At 44.4% G+C, this 18,705-nt stretch overlaps 1 protein-coding gene across 2 annotated transcripts in view; it reads right to left on the reverse strand.

The window, feature by feature from the left end:
* Window positions 1-5,661: 5,661 nt before the first annotated feature.
* The window catches only part of MPP3 (MAGUK p55 scaffold protein 3), a 32,228-nt gene continuing 19,184 nt past the window's right edge, over window positions 5,662-18,705 (reverse strand). For both annotated transcript variants that reach the window (XM_050763023.1, XM_050763022.1), the window contains 5 exons: window positions 18,567-18,647; window positions 15,692-15,785; window positions 15,383-15,491; window positions 13,842-13,964; window positions 5,662-6,741 (listed from right to left, as the gene is read on the reverse strand). In XM_050763023.1, the coding sequence (XP_050618980.1) occupies window positions 6,565-6,741; window positions 13,842-13,964; window positions 15,383-15,491; window positions 15,692-15,785; window positions 18,567-18,647 (584 nt within the window). In that variant the 3' untranslated portion in view covers window positions 5,662-6,564. The remainder of the gene's footprint in view (window positions 6,742-13,841; window positions 13,965-15,382; window positions 15,492-15,691; window positions 15,786-18,566; window positions 18,648-18,705) is intronic.

Genomic DNA, 18,705 nt, shown 5'->3' on the forward strand with positions numbered 1-18,705 from the left:
TGGTCCTGGATTTTTTTTTGGTTGGTAGGCTATTAATTATTGCCTCAATTTCAGAACCTGTTATTGGTCTATTCAGGGATTCAACTTCCTGGTTTAGTCTTGGGAGGGTGTGTGTCCAGGATTTTATCCATTTCTTCTAGATTTTCTAGTTTATTTGCGTAGAGGTCTTTACAGTATTCTCTGATGGTAGTTTGTATTTCTGTGGGATCGGTGGTGATATCCCCTTTATCATTTTTTATTGCATCTATTTGATTCTTCTCTCTTTTCTTCTTTATTAGTCTTGCTAGCAGTCTATCAATTTTGTTGATCTTTTCAAAGAACCAGCTCCTGGATTCACTGATTTTTTGAATGGTTTTTTGAGTCTCCATCTTCTTCAGTTCTGCTCTGATCTTAGTTATTTCTTGCCTTCTGCTAGCTTTTGAATGTGTTTGCTCTTGCTTCTCTAGTTCTTTTAATTGTGATGTTAGGGTGTCAATTTTAGATCTTTCCTGATTTCTCTTGTGGGCATTTAGTGCTATAAATTTCCCTCTACACACTGCTTTAAATGTGTCCCAGAGATTCTGGTATGTTGTGTCTTTGTTCTCATTGGTTTCAAAGAACATCTTTATTTCTGCCTTCATTTCATTATGTACCCGGTAGTCATTCAGGAGCAGGTTGTTCAGTTTCCATGTAGTTGAGCGGTTTTGAGTGAGTTTCTTAATCCTGAGTTCTAGTTTGATTGCACTGTGGTCTGAGAGACAGTTTGTTATAATTTCTGTTCTTTTACATTTGCTGAAGAGTGCTTTACTTCCAACTATGTGGTCAATTTTGGAATAAGTGTGATGTGGTGCTGAGAAGAATGTATATTCTGTTGATTTGGGGTGGAGAGTTCTGTAGATGTCTATCAGGTCTGCTTGGTGCAGAGCTGAGTTCAATTCCTGGATATACTTGTTAACTTTTTGTCTTGTTGATCTGTCTAATGTTGACAGTGGGGTGTTAAAGTCTCCCATTATTATTGTGTGGGAGTCTAAGTCTCTTGGTAGATCTCTAAGGACTTGCTTTATGAATCTGAGTGCTCCTGTATTGGGTGCATATATATTTAGGACAGTTAGCTCTTCTTGTTGAATTGATCCCTTTACCACTATGTAATGGCCTTGTCTCTTTTGATCTTTGTTGGTTTAAAGTCTGTTTTATCAGAGATGAGAATTGCAACCCCTGCATTTTTTTGTTTTCCATTTGCTTGGTAGATCTTCCTCCATCCCTTTATTTTGAGCCTATGTGTGTCTCTGCATGTGAGATGGGTCTCCTGAATACAGCACACTGATGGGTCTTGACTCTTTATCCAATTTGCCAGTCTGTGTCTTTTAATTGGAGCATTTAGCCTATTTACATTTAAGGTTAATATTGTTATGTGTGAATTTGATCCTGTCATTATGATGTTAGCTGGTTATTTTGCTCGTTAGTTGATGCAGTTTCTTGCTAGCATTGATGGTCTTTACAATTTGGCATGTTTTTGCAGTGGCTAGTACCAGTTGTTCCTTTCCATGTTTAGTGCTTCCTTCCGGAGCTCTTGTAAGGCAGGCCTGGTGGTGACAAAATCTCTCAGCATTTGTTTGTCTGTAAAGGATTTTATTTCTCCTCCATTTATGAAGCTTAGTTTGGCTAGATATGAAATTCTGGTTTAAAAATTCTTTTCTTTAAGAATATTGAATATTGGCCCCCACTCTCTTCTGGCTTGTAGAGTTTCTGCCAAGAGATCGGCTCTTAGTCTGATGGGCTTCCCTTTGTTGGTAACCTGGCCTTTCTCTCTGGCTGCCCTTAACATTTTTTCCTTCATTTCAACTTTGGTGAATTTGACAATTAACGTGTCTTGGAGTTGCTCTTCTCGAGGAGTATCTTTGTGGCGTTCTCTGTATTTCCTGAATTTGAACATTGGCCTGCCTGGCTAGGTTGGGGAAGTTCTCCTGGATAATATCCTGAAGAGTGTTTTCCAACTTGGTTCCATTCTCCCTGTCACTTTCAGGTACACCAATCAGACGTAGATTTGGTCTTTTCACATAGTCCCATATTTCTTGGAGGCTTTGTTCATTTCTTTTCACTCTTTTTTCTCTAAACTTCTCTTCTCACTTCATTGCATTCATTTGATCTTCAGTCACTGATACCCTTTCTTCCACTTGATCAAATCGGCTACTGAAGCTTGTGCATGCATCACGTAGTTCTCATGCCATGGTTTTCAGCTCCATCAGTTCATTTAAGAACTTCTCTACACTGTTTATTCTAGTTAGCCATTCATCTAATCTTTTTTCAAGGTTTTTAGCTTCTTTGCAATGGGTTCGAACATCCTCCTTTAGCTCGGAGAAGTTTGTTATTACTGATCGTCTGAAGCCTTCTTTTCTCAACTCGTCAAAGTCATTCTCCATCCAGCTTTGTTCCGTTGCTGGCGAGGAACTGCGTTCCTTTGGAGGAGAAGAGGTGCTCTGATTTTTAGAATTTTCAGCTTTTCTGCTCTGGTTTCTCCCCATCTTTGTGGTTTTATCTACCTTTGATCTTTGATGATGGTGACATACAAATGTGGTTTTGGTGTGGGTGTCCTTTCTGTTTGTTAGTTTTCCTTCTAACAGTCAGGACCGTCAGCTGCAGGTCTGTTGGAGTTTGCTGGAGGTCCATTCCAGACGTCGTTTGCCTGGGTATCACCAGCAGAGGCTGCAGAACAGCAAATATTGCAGAACGGCAAATGTTGCTGTCTGGTCCTTCTTCTGGAAGCTTCTCTCAGAGGGGCACCCGGCTGAGAGGTGTCAGTCGGCCCCTATTGGGAGGTGTCTTCCAGTTAGGCTACTTGGGGGTCAGGGACCCACTTGAGGAGGCAGTCTGTCCGTTCTCAGATCTCAAACTCTGTGCTGGGAAAAGCACTACTCTCTTCAAAGCTGTCAGACAGGGACGTTTAAGTCTGCAGAAGTTTCTGCTGCCTTTTGTTCAGCTATGCTCTGCCCCCAGAGGTGGAGTCTACAGAGGCAGGCAGGCCTCCTTGAGCTGTGGTGGGCTCCACCCGGTTCGAGCTTCCAGGCCGCTTTGTTTACCTACTCAAGCCTCAGCAATGGTGGACGCCCCTCCGCCAGCCTTGCTGCCACCTTGCAGTTCAATCTCAGACTGCTGTGCTACCAGTGAGTGAGGCTCCATGGGCATTGGACCCTCCGAGCCAGGCATGGGATATAATCTTCTGGTGTGCCATTTGCTAAGGCCTTGGAAAAGCGCAGTATTAGGGTGGGAGTGTCTGATTTTCCAGGTACCGTCTGTCACAGCTTCCCTTTACTAGGAAAGGGAATTCCCTGACCCCTTGTGCTTCCCAGGTGAGGTGATGCCCTGCCCTGCTCCATGGGCTGCACCCACTGTCTGACAAGCCCCAGTGAGATGAAGCCAGTACCTCAGTTGGAAATGCAGAAATCATCCATCTTCTGTGTCGCTTATACTGGGAGCTGCAGACTGGAGCTGTTCCTATTCAGCCATCTTGGAACCTCCCCTCTGAGCTAATTTTTAAATTTTTATTTTTATTTTTATTTATTTAAGACAGTCTTGCTCTGTTGCCCAGGCTGGAGTGTAATGGCATGATCTTGGCTCACTGCAACCTCTGTCTCTGAGGTTCAAGCGATTCTTGTGCCTCAGCCTCTTAAGTAGCTGGGATTATAGGCACGTGCCACCATGCCTGGCTAATGTTTGTATTTTTAGTAGAAACAGGGTTTCACCATATTGGCCAGACTGGTCTCAAACTCCTGGCCTCAAGTGATCCACCTGCTTTAGCCTCCCAAAGTGCTGCAATTACAGGCGTGAGCCAATGTTGAGTCAATGCTGCTGGCCCTAATTTTATGTTTAATAGAGACAAGGTCTTGCTATGTTGCCCAGGCTGGTCTTGAACTCCTGAGCCCAAGTGATCCTCCTGCCTCAGGCTCCCAAAGTGCTGGGATTACAGGCATGAGTCACCACACTTGGCTAAGGATCACTTTTTAATACTCTGCTTCATAATACATATAAAGAGAATTACTATCATTTCATCTGACAATTGTGTAAAAATATTATGTAAGCAGCAGAAAACGCCTGTGGAGTGGTATAAAATGCAGAAAGAATGTCATCGGGTGCCCAACCACTGTGTTCCCACACTGGAGGGAAAACCGCCTACATGGGACTTTGAGACTTGATTAGGATCTCCACCATAGTGCCTCCCAAAGGGATCTTCAAAAGTAATTTTTAACGTATGTGGGTTTGTTTTGTTTTTGCCTGTGAGCAGACTTCAGATCTCAGCTCTCCTGCATAACTTTTTTTTTTGAGACAGAGTCTCACTTGTCGCCCAGGCTGGAGTGCAGTGGCATGATCTCAGCTCACTGCAACCTCTGCCTCCCAGGTTTAGGTGATTCTCCTGCCTCAGCCTCCCAAGTAACTGGGATTACAGGTGCCTGCCACCATGCCCAGCTACTTTTTTTTTTTTAGTAGAGATGGGGTTTCACCATTTTGGCCAGGCTGATCTCGAACTCCTGACCTCAAGTGATACACCCACCTCAGCCTCCCAAAGTGCTAGGATTACAGGCATTATCCTGTATAACAACTTTGCATGTGCTAGTCACACTTCAGGGACAGCTGCCCTCAGTGGCCTAGCTCTCTGTGGATCAGCTCAAGACCAATTTCACTTGATAAGAATCCAATACTCTCTAAGTGCAAAGAAGTCTCCATCTTTTTGCTAGAAAGTTCTGAAGAATGTGATCCTGTTACGTGGACCTACCAGGTTCATGAGCTAGAGAGCTGCAAAGGTATCCTTGTGTAGAAGGTAAAATGGACATTTTTAAATGGGTGGCAAACCTTCTCCCTGGTGTTTCGCCTTCAACCTGGCCTCCTTTTCCTTTCATGAGTAACAAAACTTGAAAATGTACACGTGTGTATGTAGCCTTTTCAGTCTTAGAAGTTATGGTCACACTTCATATTATAAATTCTAGCTGTGAACACATTCATCACTTATAAGTGAATTATATTAGTAGCCTCGATTATGGGTCCACAAAAGAATGAGGCAGTATAGTATACGGTTAACAATCATCTCTGGTATTTGGGATATTTAGGCTCAAATACCATAGCTCTGCATTTTTTTATTTTTTATTTTTAAATTTTTTTTGAGGTGGGGTCTCACTCTGTCACCCAGGCTGGAGTGCAGTGGCACAATCATGGCTCACTGCAGCCTTGACCTCGTTCCTCGGCCTCCTGAGTAGCTGGGACTGCAGGCACACATCACCACACCCGGCTAGTTTTTGTATTTTTTGTAGAAATGGGGTTTCGACACATTGCCCAGACTGATCTCGAACTCCTGAGCTCAAGCAATCCACCCAACTTGGCCTCCCGAAGTGCTAGGATTACAGGCATGCACTACACTGCCTGGCCTGCAATTTTTTTTTTTTTAAAATCTGTGCAAACTTGGGCACATTATTTAAACTGTCTAAGCTTTATTTTTTTTTTTCTCATTTGTACAATGAGATAAGAATCCTACCTTATTGGGTTGGTGTATTTATCAGGGTAATGTATGTAAAGGCCTTAGCATAGCATCCAGCACAGAATAAAGACTGTTGTTGGCTATTAATAATAATAAAAAAATTCTCTGAGCGGCTAAGATATATCATGAATCAATCACTTTTGCTCAGAGACAACCCATTAGGCCCACACTCTGGGTCTACATACTTTTATTCTTGACAGAAATGGTTTACAGCGGCATAGCCATAGTTTTGACAGGGAGAGTCATTTGGTTTCCCAAGATCTAGCACAACAGGAACCCCTATGATCTCATGGCAGGGACTGGCTAGGACCAAGGCAACTGTCAGTAACAAAAGGAACAATGGATGGAATAGAACAAATCAAACAAAGCAAGGGCTCGATGTTAGGAATCCGAGGGTATTTAGAAACGGGAAAGGCAACCTTACATTCCTCGAGTCCCTGAAGGCACCACTGTAGTACAGAATAGTACAGTAATTCATGTTGATGGTGAAGTGTGCCTCAGCCTTCCAGAGACAATTTACGTATATTCACTATTTTAAAATAGGCAGAGAACCAATTTTCTATTACCAGGCAAGCACTTCAAAAAAAGGTTAAGATCAACATTTTAGTGCTTGAAGACAGGGGAATTTCAGTTACATGTAAAATCCCCTTGGATAAAACAAGTTAGCTTCCAAAAAAACTACTAAGCGTCACTATGTTTAAAATGCTTAAATTAATTCTGCAAATCAGTACTGTATAAATTAACCACTATCACCTGCAAAAGACAGTGGCTACTTAACTTTGGTACCAAGAATCAGGGTCAGCTTGCCTGTGATACTGTAACGAATGAAATGTGTTGTTTTCTGATATGCCCCTTTCAAATCATGATCCAAAGAGGAGCAGTAAAAAACAACAGACAAAAACCAACAACAAACAAGACTTCCCACTTATACTCTTCTCGACGATGCAGTTTGTGGAGAATTCTCCCCGTCTCTGCGCTCAAGATTCCTTGATGGTAAAATGAGGGAGTCTGGACTAGTTGATCTTCAAGGTCCCATCCAGCTTGGATGTTCTGGGATAAAGTCACCTGACCCAACTAACAGGTACCCAGTGAGTGTCCTTGCTCAGCTTCTCTAAGACCACTTTGAGCTGGCTGTAGGCACCCTGGAGATCCTCCTTCACCAGCACGGCGTCTACCAGGTGCCCGTAATGCTGGTCTATGAAGGCGGCGGAAGCGGCCATCTCTTGCTGCTGCTCATCCTGCAAGGAAAGGGATGGTAAAAGGAGCAACTGGGTTGTTCTCCTATAACAAACCTATAACCTTTGTCTTGAGCAATGTTCCAACCTTTAAGCGATGAGTGGATGACTAGGTCTCACTGATAAACCAACCGTGTACACAAGAACAGAGCGTAGGGACAACATCACGTCAAACTTCAAAGAAAGTTAATGGGCAGTAGACACAATCACTGTTCAGTCATTCACTCACAGGATACCTCCTGAGGACCTATGACCTCAAAGCCATGATAGGAAGTGCATTGGGAATGCTGATTCTATATCCGTGTATATATGTCAATATCACACTTCCTGCCTCAGAAGTACTTCCAAAGAAGTAGTAGTATTGTGCTGCATGGCATTTGGTACACAGGTTAAATAATTATAAGAAAGAACTATAAATAATAACTATATAAAAACAGAGCAAACATTTCTGCAATCAACTAGTGGAAGAAGAAATCATTCTAATGCCCTCCTGAAGACTCCTAAATTCATAGTGTAGAACTAAATTCTTTTCATTTCCTCACACCAGAGCCAAACACTAGCACAGCAAAGTGGAGTTATTTAAGAAAGCACTGGACAATTCTAATCAAATTCCCCATGTCCTTAGGGCAGCTGATCTCTTTAATCAGATTGCCTTCCTGACACCTAACATTAAGGTATAGGCAATGACTCCATCTTACCCAATGTGGGCACTGTTTGCATCTCCATTCAAAAGAACCTCTAATAAGTACCAGTTCGGGTGAGTAGTTGTCTGACAATCTGCCTGGTTCTGGAAAACAGGAAAGTGGCAGGCCCTTTCTAAGTAAAACTACAAAATGAAATTTGTTGCTGGCATTCACTCATTCTCCTTTTTAGTCCTCTGTTGCCATCTCCCCTCTGTTTCTAGGGGCTCAGTGTTTTCATGCTGCCACAGGGAAAGGGTGAGTTCTGTTCTCTCCCAAAGAGACGTACATTCCAAAATATTCCCCCGTCTTCTCTCTGCCACCAGTCAAAAGCCAATTCCTACTTTAGTGAGAGCATCTGAAATTTCAGGATTCGAGTCCTCAAGATCTAGGAAAAGGGTGTGGCGTGCTACTTCAAAGACAGTTGAAATGTGCTATCTAAGAAGGCTGAGATAATTTCTTCTCCTTTTCTCCTCCAGGAGGGAAAAAACTGGATTAAATTGGGAGACATTTCTCAATTCTATATTCCATATAGAATATTCTCGCAGGGCTACTTTCATACTCAGAAGCACTTCGCACTATCCCATAACTGCCCCCTGGCTCTTCAACCCCTCCTTCCCCACTCCCTGACACACATCCATCCTATAGACCTGTCTGCTGCTTCCAGTTTCCCCTCCTCCAGGCACCCACATGGTTCATCCTGGAAGCATTTGGCTAGTTAAGAAATTAAAGAAGAAAAAATTTTGCCACAAAGAACCACAATCTTCCTAATAAATATCTGCATCCGGAAAGAACTTAGGTAAATCTCTAATGGAGTAAAAACACGTGATATTTGCTTTGCAATCATAAATCCCCTGAACCCCTTTCCTGGCCTGTAAAGATGGAACTCGCCACCTGTGTCTTCAGCAAGAGTCACAGTCCCGAAGATCACATAGGAAAGATTCCCCCATGCTGTCCATCACCCCCAGGCTGGATTAGCTTTGCTGGGTCAGAAGCCAGAAGCCTCATTAACTTGTGGTCAGCAAGGAAACAGACAGAGGATGTTTTGGGTCCCCTGCCAGGAACTCAGGTGCCAGACAATGGACAGATATTTAACGTTACACAAAACCCATGCCTTTGTGAGGAATTTTTCCAAATGTCATCTGGGGTCTGCCAACATACAAAACCACATGAAAGGCTGAGTGTTAAAAACGGAGTGCCTGGGCCCCACTCCAAATCCCCTAGGTCGGAATCTCTGGGAGTAGAAGCGGGGACTCTGTGTTGAACAGCCTCACTGTGACCTTGCTGCCTACTCACAGCTGCAGGGTGGTGGAGCACGAACGGACCAGCTGCATTTCATCATCAGCCCACCTGCTTGGAATGCAGTATTCTGGTGGGCAATAAAAGAGATGGGATAGACGACAAAACCGGCCAGGCTGGAAGGACACTGGGAATAGAGTGCAGCTGCTTCTCTTGAAATAACCACCATGGGCCAGGGAGGGTTCTGACTCCTAGAAAGCTGGCACTGCCTGTGGACCTGATTATTTGGCAGAGCTTTCCTTGAGTCCTAGGAAGCTCCCTCTTACTCTCCTAATGAATTCTTGACTCTTGGAAAAATGAGCCATTTCCCCCCTGCTTATTCAATCCTGAAATATTTGCAAAACAAAACAAAGCCAATACAGTAAAACGAATGGGCAGATTGATCCTAAAATTCATATGGCAATGCAAAGGACCCAGAATAGCCAAAACAAGCTTGAAAAACCTGACTTCAAAACGTACTACAAAGCTAGTAATCGAAGCAAGACGGTGTGGTGCTGGCCTAACAATAGACATGTAGACCAGTGGAAAGGGACTGAGACTCCGGAAAGAAACCCTTACTTTTCTTGCCAATTGATTCTAGACAAGGGTGTCAAAATAATTAAATGAGAAAATAGTTTTTTCAACCAGTGATGCTGGGGTAACTGGCTATCCACATGCAAAGAATGAAGTTGGACCCCTACTTCACACAATCCACAGAAAATAACACAAAATAGATGACAGATCCAAATGTAACTGCTACAACTATAAATAATTTAAAAGAAAACAAAGGAGTAAATCTTTATGACCTTGGATTCAACAATGATTTCTTAGATACGATACCAAAAATATAAGCAACAAAAGAAAAAATACATTGGACTTTATCACATTTTAAAATGTTATGCCTCAAAGGACGCTATCAAGAAAGTAAGGGCCAGGCATGGTGCCTCCCAGCACTTTGGGAGGCCGAGGCAGGCAGATCACCCAAGGTCAGGAGTTTGAGACCAGCCTGGCCAACATGGTGAAACCCCATCTCTACTAAAAATACAAAAAAAAATTAGCCGGGCGTGATGGCATGCGCCTGTAATCCCAGCTACTTGGGGGTCGAGGCAGGAGAATCACTTGAACCTGGGAGGCGGAGGTTTCAGTGAGCCAACACCGCACCATTGCACTCCAGCCTGGGCAACAAGAGCAAAACTCTGTCTCACAAAAAAAAAAAGAAAGTGAAAAGACAACTCACAGAATGGGAAAAAATATTCGCAAATCATGCATCTGACAAAGGACTTGTATCCAAAATAGATAAAGAATTCTTACAACTCAATAATAAGAAATGGACATTTAAAAATGGACAAAGTATTTGAATAGACATTTCTCCAAGAAAGATATAAAAATGGCCAATAAACACATGAAAAGATGTTCAGCTTCACTGATGATTAGAGAAATGCAAATCAAAAGCACAATGAGATACCACTTCACACCTACTAGTAGTGCTATGATTAAAAAGACAGACAATAACAAGGATGTGGAGAAATGGGAACTCTTGAACGCTGCTGCTGGGAATGTAAAATGGTACAGCTGCCATGGTAGAGTCTGGCAGTTCCCCCAAATGTTAAACATAGAGCTGCCCTATGACCCAGCAATTCCATACCAACGTATACACCCAAGAGAAATGAAAACATACGTTCACACAAAAACTTGTATATGAATATTCATAACATGATTCATAATACCTGAAAATCCATAAATGTCCATTAATTGATAAATGGGTAAACAAAATGTGGTACTCTATACAATGGAATATTATTCAGCCATAAAAAAAAAAAGAATGAATTACTGATACATGAATGAACCTTAAAAACATTATACTAAGTGAAAAAAGCCAGATACCAAAGGTCTTATATTGCATGAATCCATTTATATGAAATGTTTAGAATAGACAAATTTATAGTGACCGTAGATTAGCAGTTGCCTGTGGCTAGGAAGGGACTGGAGGAAAACAGATAATGGGAAATTCTAACGGGCTCAAGGTTTCTTTCTGAGGTGATGAAAATGCTCTTAAATTGACTGTGGTAGTTGCAACAACTCTGTGAATACATCATTGAATTGTATGCTTTAAATGGGTGAATTGTACAGTACGTAAATTTTATCTCAATAAAGCTGTTAACTCCCCCTCCAAAAAACACACAGTAAATACACAAAACAAAAATTAGTTAAGAGCCTCAGGGAGAATTGCCTTTAGCATTTTAGTGTATTTTGTGTGTAACACAAAATTAGAATCCTGATTTTTTTATTTTCTGATTTATTTTTTCTTGTATTTAGCTATGTCATCAAATATTCCTCCAACACATGGCTTTTATGTATTTAGTTAGTTAGTTATTATTTTTTTTGAGACAGAGTCTTGCTTTGTTGCCCAGGCTGGAAAATAGTGGCGCGATCTCAGTTCACTGAAAACTCTGCCTCCCAGGTTCAAGTGATTGTCCTGCCTCAGCCTCCCAAGTAGCTGGAATTACAGACGCCTGCCACCACGCCCAGCTAATTTTTGTATTTTTAGTAGAGACGGGGTCTCACCATGTTGGCCAGGCTGATCTCAAACTCCTGACCTCTGGTGATCCACCCACCTAGGCCTCCCAAAGTGCTGGGATTACAGGCGTGAGCCACCACATCCGGCCCCAACATATGGCTTTTAACTGGCTACAATAATATTTCAATACATCCCGTAAGTGTCATGTAATGGAGTATATCGAACTGAGTCCTGATAGTGAACATTTAGGTTGTCTCTGATTTTTTTGTTATGTGATAGGCATACTGTACGTTTCTGTTTTTTGTTTTTGAGATGGAGTTTCACTCTTGTTGCCCAGGCTGGAGTGCAGTGGCGCAATCTTGGCTCATTGCAACCTCTGCCTCCAAGTTCAAGCAATTCTCCTGCCTCAGGCTCGCAAATAGCTGGGATTACAGGCATGTGCCACCATGCCCAGCTAATTTTTTGTATTTAGTAGAGATGGGGTTTCACCGTGTTGGCCAGGTTGGTCTCAAACTCCTGACCTCAGGTGATCCACCCGCCTTGGCCCTCCAAAGTGTTGGGATTACAGGTGTGAGCCATTGCACCCAGTCAATACTGTATGTTTCTAAATGATTCTAAACTTAAGCTGATACTCCCCTTAGAGTTCCTTGTGTGTGTGTGTTTTTTTTTTAGACAGAGTCTTGCTCTCTTGCCCAGGCTAGAGTGTGCAGTGGCGTGATTTCGGCTCACTGCAGTCTCTGCCTCCTGGGTTCAAGTGTTTCTCCTGTCTCATCCTCCCGAATAGCTGGGATTACAGGCATGCGCCACCATACCTGGTGTAATATACAAAATAATTTTTGTATTTTTAGTATGAGACGGGGTTTCGCCATTTTGGCCAGGCTGCTCTCAAACTCCTGACCTTAGGTAATCCGCCTGCTTCGGCCTCCCAAAGTGCTGGGATTATAGGCGTGAGCCACCATGCCAGCCTCCCCCTTAGAGTTTCTAAAGGAGAAAATTTCTTTTTCTTTTTTTTTTTTTTTTTTTTTTGGAGACAGTCTCACTCTGTCATGCAGGCTGAAATGCAGTGGCATGGTCATGGCTCACTGCAGCCTTGACCTATTAGGCTCAAGTGATCCTCCCACTCCCATCTCAGTCTCCTGAGTGGCTAGGACTATAGGTGTGTGCCACCACACCTGGCTAATTTTTGTAATGTTTTTGTAGAGACAGGGTTTCACCAAGTTGCCCAGGCTGGTTTTGAATTCCTGGGCTCAAGCAATCTGCCCACCTCAGCCTCCCAAATTGCTGAGATACAGGTGTGAGCCACCGTACCGGGCCAAGGAGAGAATTTCTAATGTTCCTTGTATGTATGCCATTCTAAATAATTTATTGAGACCAGGTATGGTCAGACTTTGGGAAGCTGAGGCAGGAGGATCACTTGAGGCCAGGAGTTTGAGACCACCCTGGGCAGCACAAGACACCCTGTCTCTGTAATTTTTTTTTTTAATTGGCTGGGTGTTGGTGGTACATGCCTGTAGTCCCAGCTACTTAGGAAGCTGAGGAAGGAAGACTGCTTGAGCCCAGGAGTTCAAGGCTGCAGTGAGCCATGATTATACCTCTGCACTCCAGTCTGGGCAATACAGCAAGATCCTGTCCTAAAAAAAATAAAAGGCCAGGCACAGTGGCTTACACCTGTAATCCCAGCACTTTGGGAGGCCAAGGTGGAAGGATCACTCGAGCCCAGGAGTTCAAGACCAGCCTGGACAACATAGTGAGTCCCTGTCTTTAAAAATAAAAAATAAAATAAAAAATCTATCAATGTGGACAGTTAAAACTGAGAATCAGTATGAACTAGGATTGCATCAAAATCTTGACTTGGAGGGAGCTTCCTGACCAAGGGGAAGGATCCGAGAAGGCCTCCTTCAGATGAAACCAGCTATATAGGACAGCAAACAAAGTCTATTCTGGGACTGAGTTGCTTGTGACTGCCCCCACCACCCATAATAACTTCCAGCTCATTCTGCTGACTGACCCTGTTAAGAACCAAAAAAGATGAGTCATCAAGTCCATACCGCCTAGAAGAACTCTGTCAAATATTTAGGTTTGGGTGAGGGTTTCGCCATCCTGACATAGACTGGGCTGAACAAAGAATCTATGACAGTGAAACAGAGGTTCATTTAGGATACATCAGATGAACTCATCCACGAGTTTTAGAAATCCCTTCACTCACTGATGATTCAAACTGGTTTGAAAGCAGTGATAACGACCTTGTTAGTTGGGATTTCAATTAAAAATACTTGGGTTTGGCCTAGGAATGTAGTTTGATGAGTGTAGTCTGTCACACTCACATGAGGTCCCTGACAGGTGTCATATTTTGGGGGAGGGTGCTTATGTGAGGGAGTGGAGGGGTGTGAGCCCGGGAAAAGCCACCTGCCTGGTTTGGGAGGCACTTCCAGCTGTTCACCTTGAGCCTTCTGGCCATGCAATCATCTTCTCTTAAGTTTTTCAATAGGCAAAATGGAAAGACAATCACGTGCAGAAGGTGCATCCCGCATCCCTCTTCAGCTGCAAGCACCCTGATGCAGCTAGAAGCATTCCTGTAACAGCCTCCCTTAGGCCTTCAGAAAAGAAACAATCCACTTTAAACTTACAAATGGGGCTGCCGTGTCCTCACAAGCTGGGGACATAGGTGGTGTCTTTCTTTTTTCCTGAATTGCAGGCTTTACAAATATAATATAGGGTTTAAATTCTGAGGTCCTCAGTTGTTTCAGTGCCTGAGAAAGAAAGTTCAGGAATATTATATACTTTTGAAGTTTTTTATTGTGAAATATACTTTTGAAAACTCAACGTGTGCTTCAGTCCCATAACCCCAACAGCAAAGGTCCTGGTTACATGGGTCCCATGACAATGGACTTCAATGGGGCAGACCAACTGCCCCTTTTCTCGTCCTTCACTTCGACATTGAACTCAGCGGGGCCCTGAAGTCACACTCACTGCAAATAGAAGGTTCCTAAGCCTCAGCTCAGAGAGAGTTGCTGTCTCTCTTAGCTCTGACCCTTCTGGCTATAATTAACCTTCTTAGGCTCCTCTCCACCTTCCATTTCTGATGGGTGAGGATGCAGGAGTCAGTGTGTATCTATTTAGTCAAATGTCATCAATTGGACTACACTATTACCAAATTTGTGCTATTACATCTCCTCTTGGTATTCAAAGAAGAAAACGTTCGCAAAGCAAATGAGATTACCGAACAGATCACTTAAACTGTAGACTGTAGAAACTATACTCTTAATTAATGCATTTTATCTAGAATGTAAGGGCTCCACTTGGAAACACTAAATATTAAACTGCTATATGCATTATCTGCACCCTTGATCAATAAAGTGATCAATAAAATTACTTTTCAAAGAAATTTTTGAAACTCAGACTTCTAATTTTGATTACTAACTCCCTGTAAGTCCAAATGAGTGAGCGTTTTCCTTTGTAGGCATAACGTGCTTTTTGGAATATGTTTCAAGCAAACTTCTTTAAAATAAAGCCTACAGTTTATATCATAAAATCAGAGATCTGTTTCTATAGAGGGGAAAAAAATCCCAGATTGAGTTCAAAGCTTGGAAGTTTTTCTAAAAGACAAGGTTAAAGAGATGGTTAAGCCCCCGCTGAGCCCACAGCATGCCAGGTGTGCAGGAGTGGAAATGTTTTTGAAGCACTTCAGAGGGCCACGTCTCCCTCCCTCTTTTTCCCCTTTAAACTGCTCTCCTCACTGCCTCCCTGAGTGGTTCTCTAAGCCACTGACTCCACCTGCCTTGGTTGGGGAGAGGGAGGCCTGGCACCGAGAGCTCAGCCCCAGCTTCACCTGGGTACTGACATCCCTAATTCTCTGGCACATTGCAATGGCCAGTCAGCGCCACCAACTACAGCATGATCTGTTCCATGCAGGGGTTACTAGCCTGGGTCTGTGGGCCACCAGAGTGTCCACGAGCTCCCTACAATTAATGCAGCATTTGTGGATAGAGGGGCATGTTTTGGGGTACAAGGCTTTCATTTGATTTTCAAAGGAAGACCCAAAGAAATTGAACAGTTAGTGTTCCAGACTAAAAATTCCTTAGGCTGAGGTTAAGTGTTGTATAAAACGTACAATCCCCTAGTTATAAATTCCATTAACCAGAAATGGCCAGCAGGCCCAGGAACTCACTTCCGGCTCCACATCCACCAAACAAACTTTGTTTTTGGCCATAACAGCCTGAATGGCCTCCAGGCTGGTTCCATAGAAATTTTCCTTATATTCACCATGTTCCAGGAACCTAAAACACCACCAAAGGGGAAAAGACCTTTAGTTCCTCAGCTTTCCTAAATTAGCAAAGGAAAGGGGACCTCCCAACATGACTTCTCTCCCGCTTCCCCCATCCTTTCTGGGAGCCCTCCCGGGAGCTCCAGTGGAATACAGGTAGATATAAAAAGACGCAGCTGCCTAGAAGGCCAACTGGCCCATCAAGCAACATACTTGTTGTGATGTAAGTCGGCCTCAAATGCTTGCTTAGACACAAAGTGATATTCCACTCCTTCCTTCTCATGGCTCTTTCGGGGCCTGGTGGTATCTTTTAAAGAAAGAAGGAAAGCTGGGCAAAGAGATGTCACATCACAGCACGTGGGGATAGCAGCAGGCTTAGGCACTCATTTGGGAGTTGGCTGCTGCTGTGTCTAAACCAAGCACTTCTACCTCATTGCATGTCCCTGTATCAGGCACTGTGCCTTTCCAGGCAGGTGTATCACTGATTCACACAACAACTCTTCCATGTAGGCAAAAGGAGGCTTTTCCTTTTGCAGCTGAGAAAACTGAGGCACAGAGAGGCTCGGTGCTGTGCACAGTGACACACAACCAGTAGAGCACACAGCCAGAATCGGTCTCTCTGCCAAATGCCCAGCTTAAACCCTTAACCACTCTGCTAACTGACTCCCTGATGCTGTGGCTTTTTTTGGTTTTTTTTTTTGAGACAGAGTTTTGCTCGTTCCCCAGGCTGCAGCGCAATGGCATGATCTCGGCTCACTGCAACCTCTGCCTCCCCAATTCAAGTGATTCTCCTGCCTCAGCCTCCCGAGTAGCTAGGATTACAGACATGCACCACCACACCCGGCTAATTTTGTATTTTTAGTAGAGACGGGGTTTCTCCACGTTGGTCAGGCTGGTCTCAACTCCCAACCTCAGGTGATCCACCCGCCTCGGCCTCCCAAAGTGCTGGGATTATAGGCGTGAGCCATTGTGCCCAGCAGATGCTGTGGCTTTTGAAGAATCACTTAAGAGACCCCTAGGTCCTAACTTTTAATTCTTCAATGTTTTTTCTTTTTTGAGAGCAAAGGAGCCACATATACATTTGACCCTGATGTATGCTTTTAATTCTTTAGTCAATTAGTTCTCATCTCCAGAAGGAGACAGGAAGACAGACCATCCCTATATGGATTGGATGTGTTTCAGCAAGCAAGGCTGGCTCTCAAACAAAAATGTTAAAACACATGGTGTTTTCTCATTGATTTCCATAACAGAATTGGGATGCACACTTCTGAGGAAAATCAGGTCTTCCACAGAACAAGGGCACACACAAAGCCACACACACGGCATTTTCCAAAAGATAAAATGGGATCTTGGGGCGCTGTGTCTTCTGGCCCATGGGAACCATCCAGGGGATGCCCTGTGTTCTATCTGTGGCATCTTAGTCCAACCTCCGGTAGAGCTGCTAGGGTCACTTTTCCAACCACGTCATCCCCCTGCTTAAAAACTTTTATTTATCTATGCATTACATTCTAAACACCCTAGCTGAATATATGAGACCTGCATGATCTGCGCAACCTCTCAGCTCCATTTTCCAGCACATCATCCACACTAATCTCCCCAGTCCCTAACACTGCTCTGTCCCTTCACACATGTTGTTTCCTCAGTACGGAAAACTATTCCTTTCTCTTCTGCCTGGAAAACTCCTATTTACACTTCAAAACCCAGCATAAAAGTCACTGCCTCTGGGAAGGCTTCCTTGACTCCTCCAGTTTCTAAAACCAAGGAGGAAAATCTCCTATCTGTGGAGTGCCTAGAAGCAGGTGGGCCTGACCATCCAGGTACCTCTTCCCCAGGGGATGGATCCAGGGGGTTCGGAACAATCAGTGTGTTAGCAACCTCTGCATGTCCTGTTTCAGTTCCCCTGAAACTTGGAAGGCTGTGGCTCCCTGAAGCCCTCCAGGTTCATCACAGCTGTCCTGCCAGAATGGCCTCCCCAGTGCCATCACCTCCCCCACATCCCTGCCACTTCAGACTGGGCTCTGGAAGACAGCTCTGACAACCCACAGACTAGGCGCTGGGCCCAGGGAGAGCAGTGTGATCAAAGTAAGGCTTCGTGGCTGCTCTGCCCCAGAACACTCTGAGGAGGCCCCACTACCACCACAGCACCCCTCTCAGTAGCCACCAGGCATTCAAACTGCATCCCTCTGAGGCCAGGGGGACTGAGAGTGAGTCCCAGAAAGGAAAGGGGCAGCCAAGGGCATGAAGTGGCAGGCAGCAGGTGAGAGGCCATTGTGCACCCTCATTAAGAACATGACTGGGGCAGGCTGCCTGGGTTTGAATCTTGGTTCCACCACTTACCAACTGTGTGACATTGGACAGGTTAGTTAACCTCTCTGAGCCTCACTGTCTTCCTCTGCCATATAAGATGATGATAATCTCTCTTCTCAGGGGTACTGGGAGGGCTGACCCAGGGGACTGCACATAAAAGCTCTTGGCATATTACCTGGCACCTTCATTCTCCTCCTCCTCATCCTCCTTATCACATTCAGAACCAGGATCCTCTACCCACTGGAGCTTGACATCCCAGGGTGCCCCTAGCAGCAGCAAGCCCCAGGAATTGGCAGGGGAGGCATCACCCAGGAATGTACCCAGCCACCCTGACAAACTGGAATCTGACTATGAGGGAGTGCCAAGAAATACCACTCACAGGGTTCTGTGGCTTCTCTGACCTGCCCTCTCATCCAAGCAGAGGGCAGGGGCCATCGGAGTCAAAATTCACTGTGATGAGGAGGAATGCCCCCTACTGTGGAGGCCCTTTGGTGTCAGGTTGAGGCTGCCACTTTGCCTACAATGTGCTCTGGACTCACCTCCCACCCCAGGCAGGAACCACGCAAGTGGTCCTCCAGCTTCTGCCTCAGAGGGTCTCAGAGGACCACTGAGAGTGGATTTCTTCCCGTCAGGCCTTTGTCCCATAATTTGCCAATAGCAGGCAGTGCCTGGTGATCCTTTAAACCCAAAGTAAGGATTTGGATGAATCTGGGAAGTTAAGTCCCCATGAAGTATTTGTGTGTGTGCAGAAAAACACACACCCCCACATGGGCCCTCTTACGTGGAACAGCGACACCAAAGTGCTGTGGGTTCTCGGCCACCACCTTTTGCTTCAGCTCGTGCAGTCGGGCTCCCAGAGACCCTGGGAAACAAGAGGAAGGCTGACCAGGGTCCCTGCTGAGCTCCCTCCCCACCTGCTC

This window comes from Macaca thibetana, chromosome 16, assembly GCF_024542745.1.
Source record: "Macaca thibetana thibetana isolate TM-01 chromosome 16, ASM2454274v1, whole genome shotgun sequence".
Lineage (NCBI taxonomy): Eukaryota > Metazoa > Chordata > Mammalia > Primates > Cercopithecidae > Macaca > Macaca thibetana.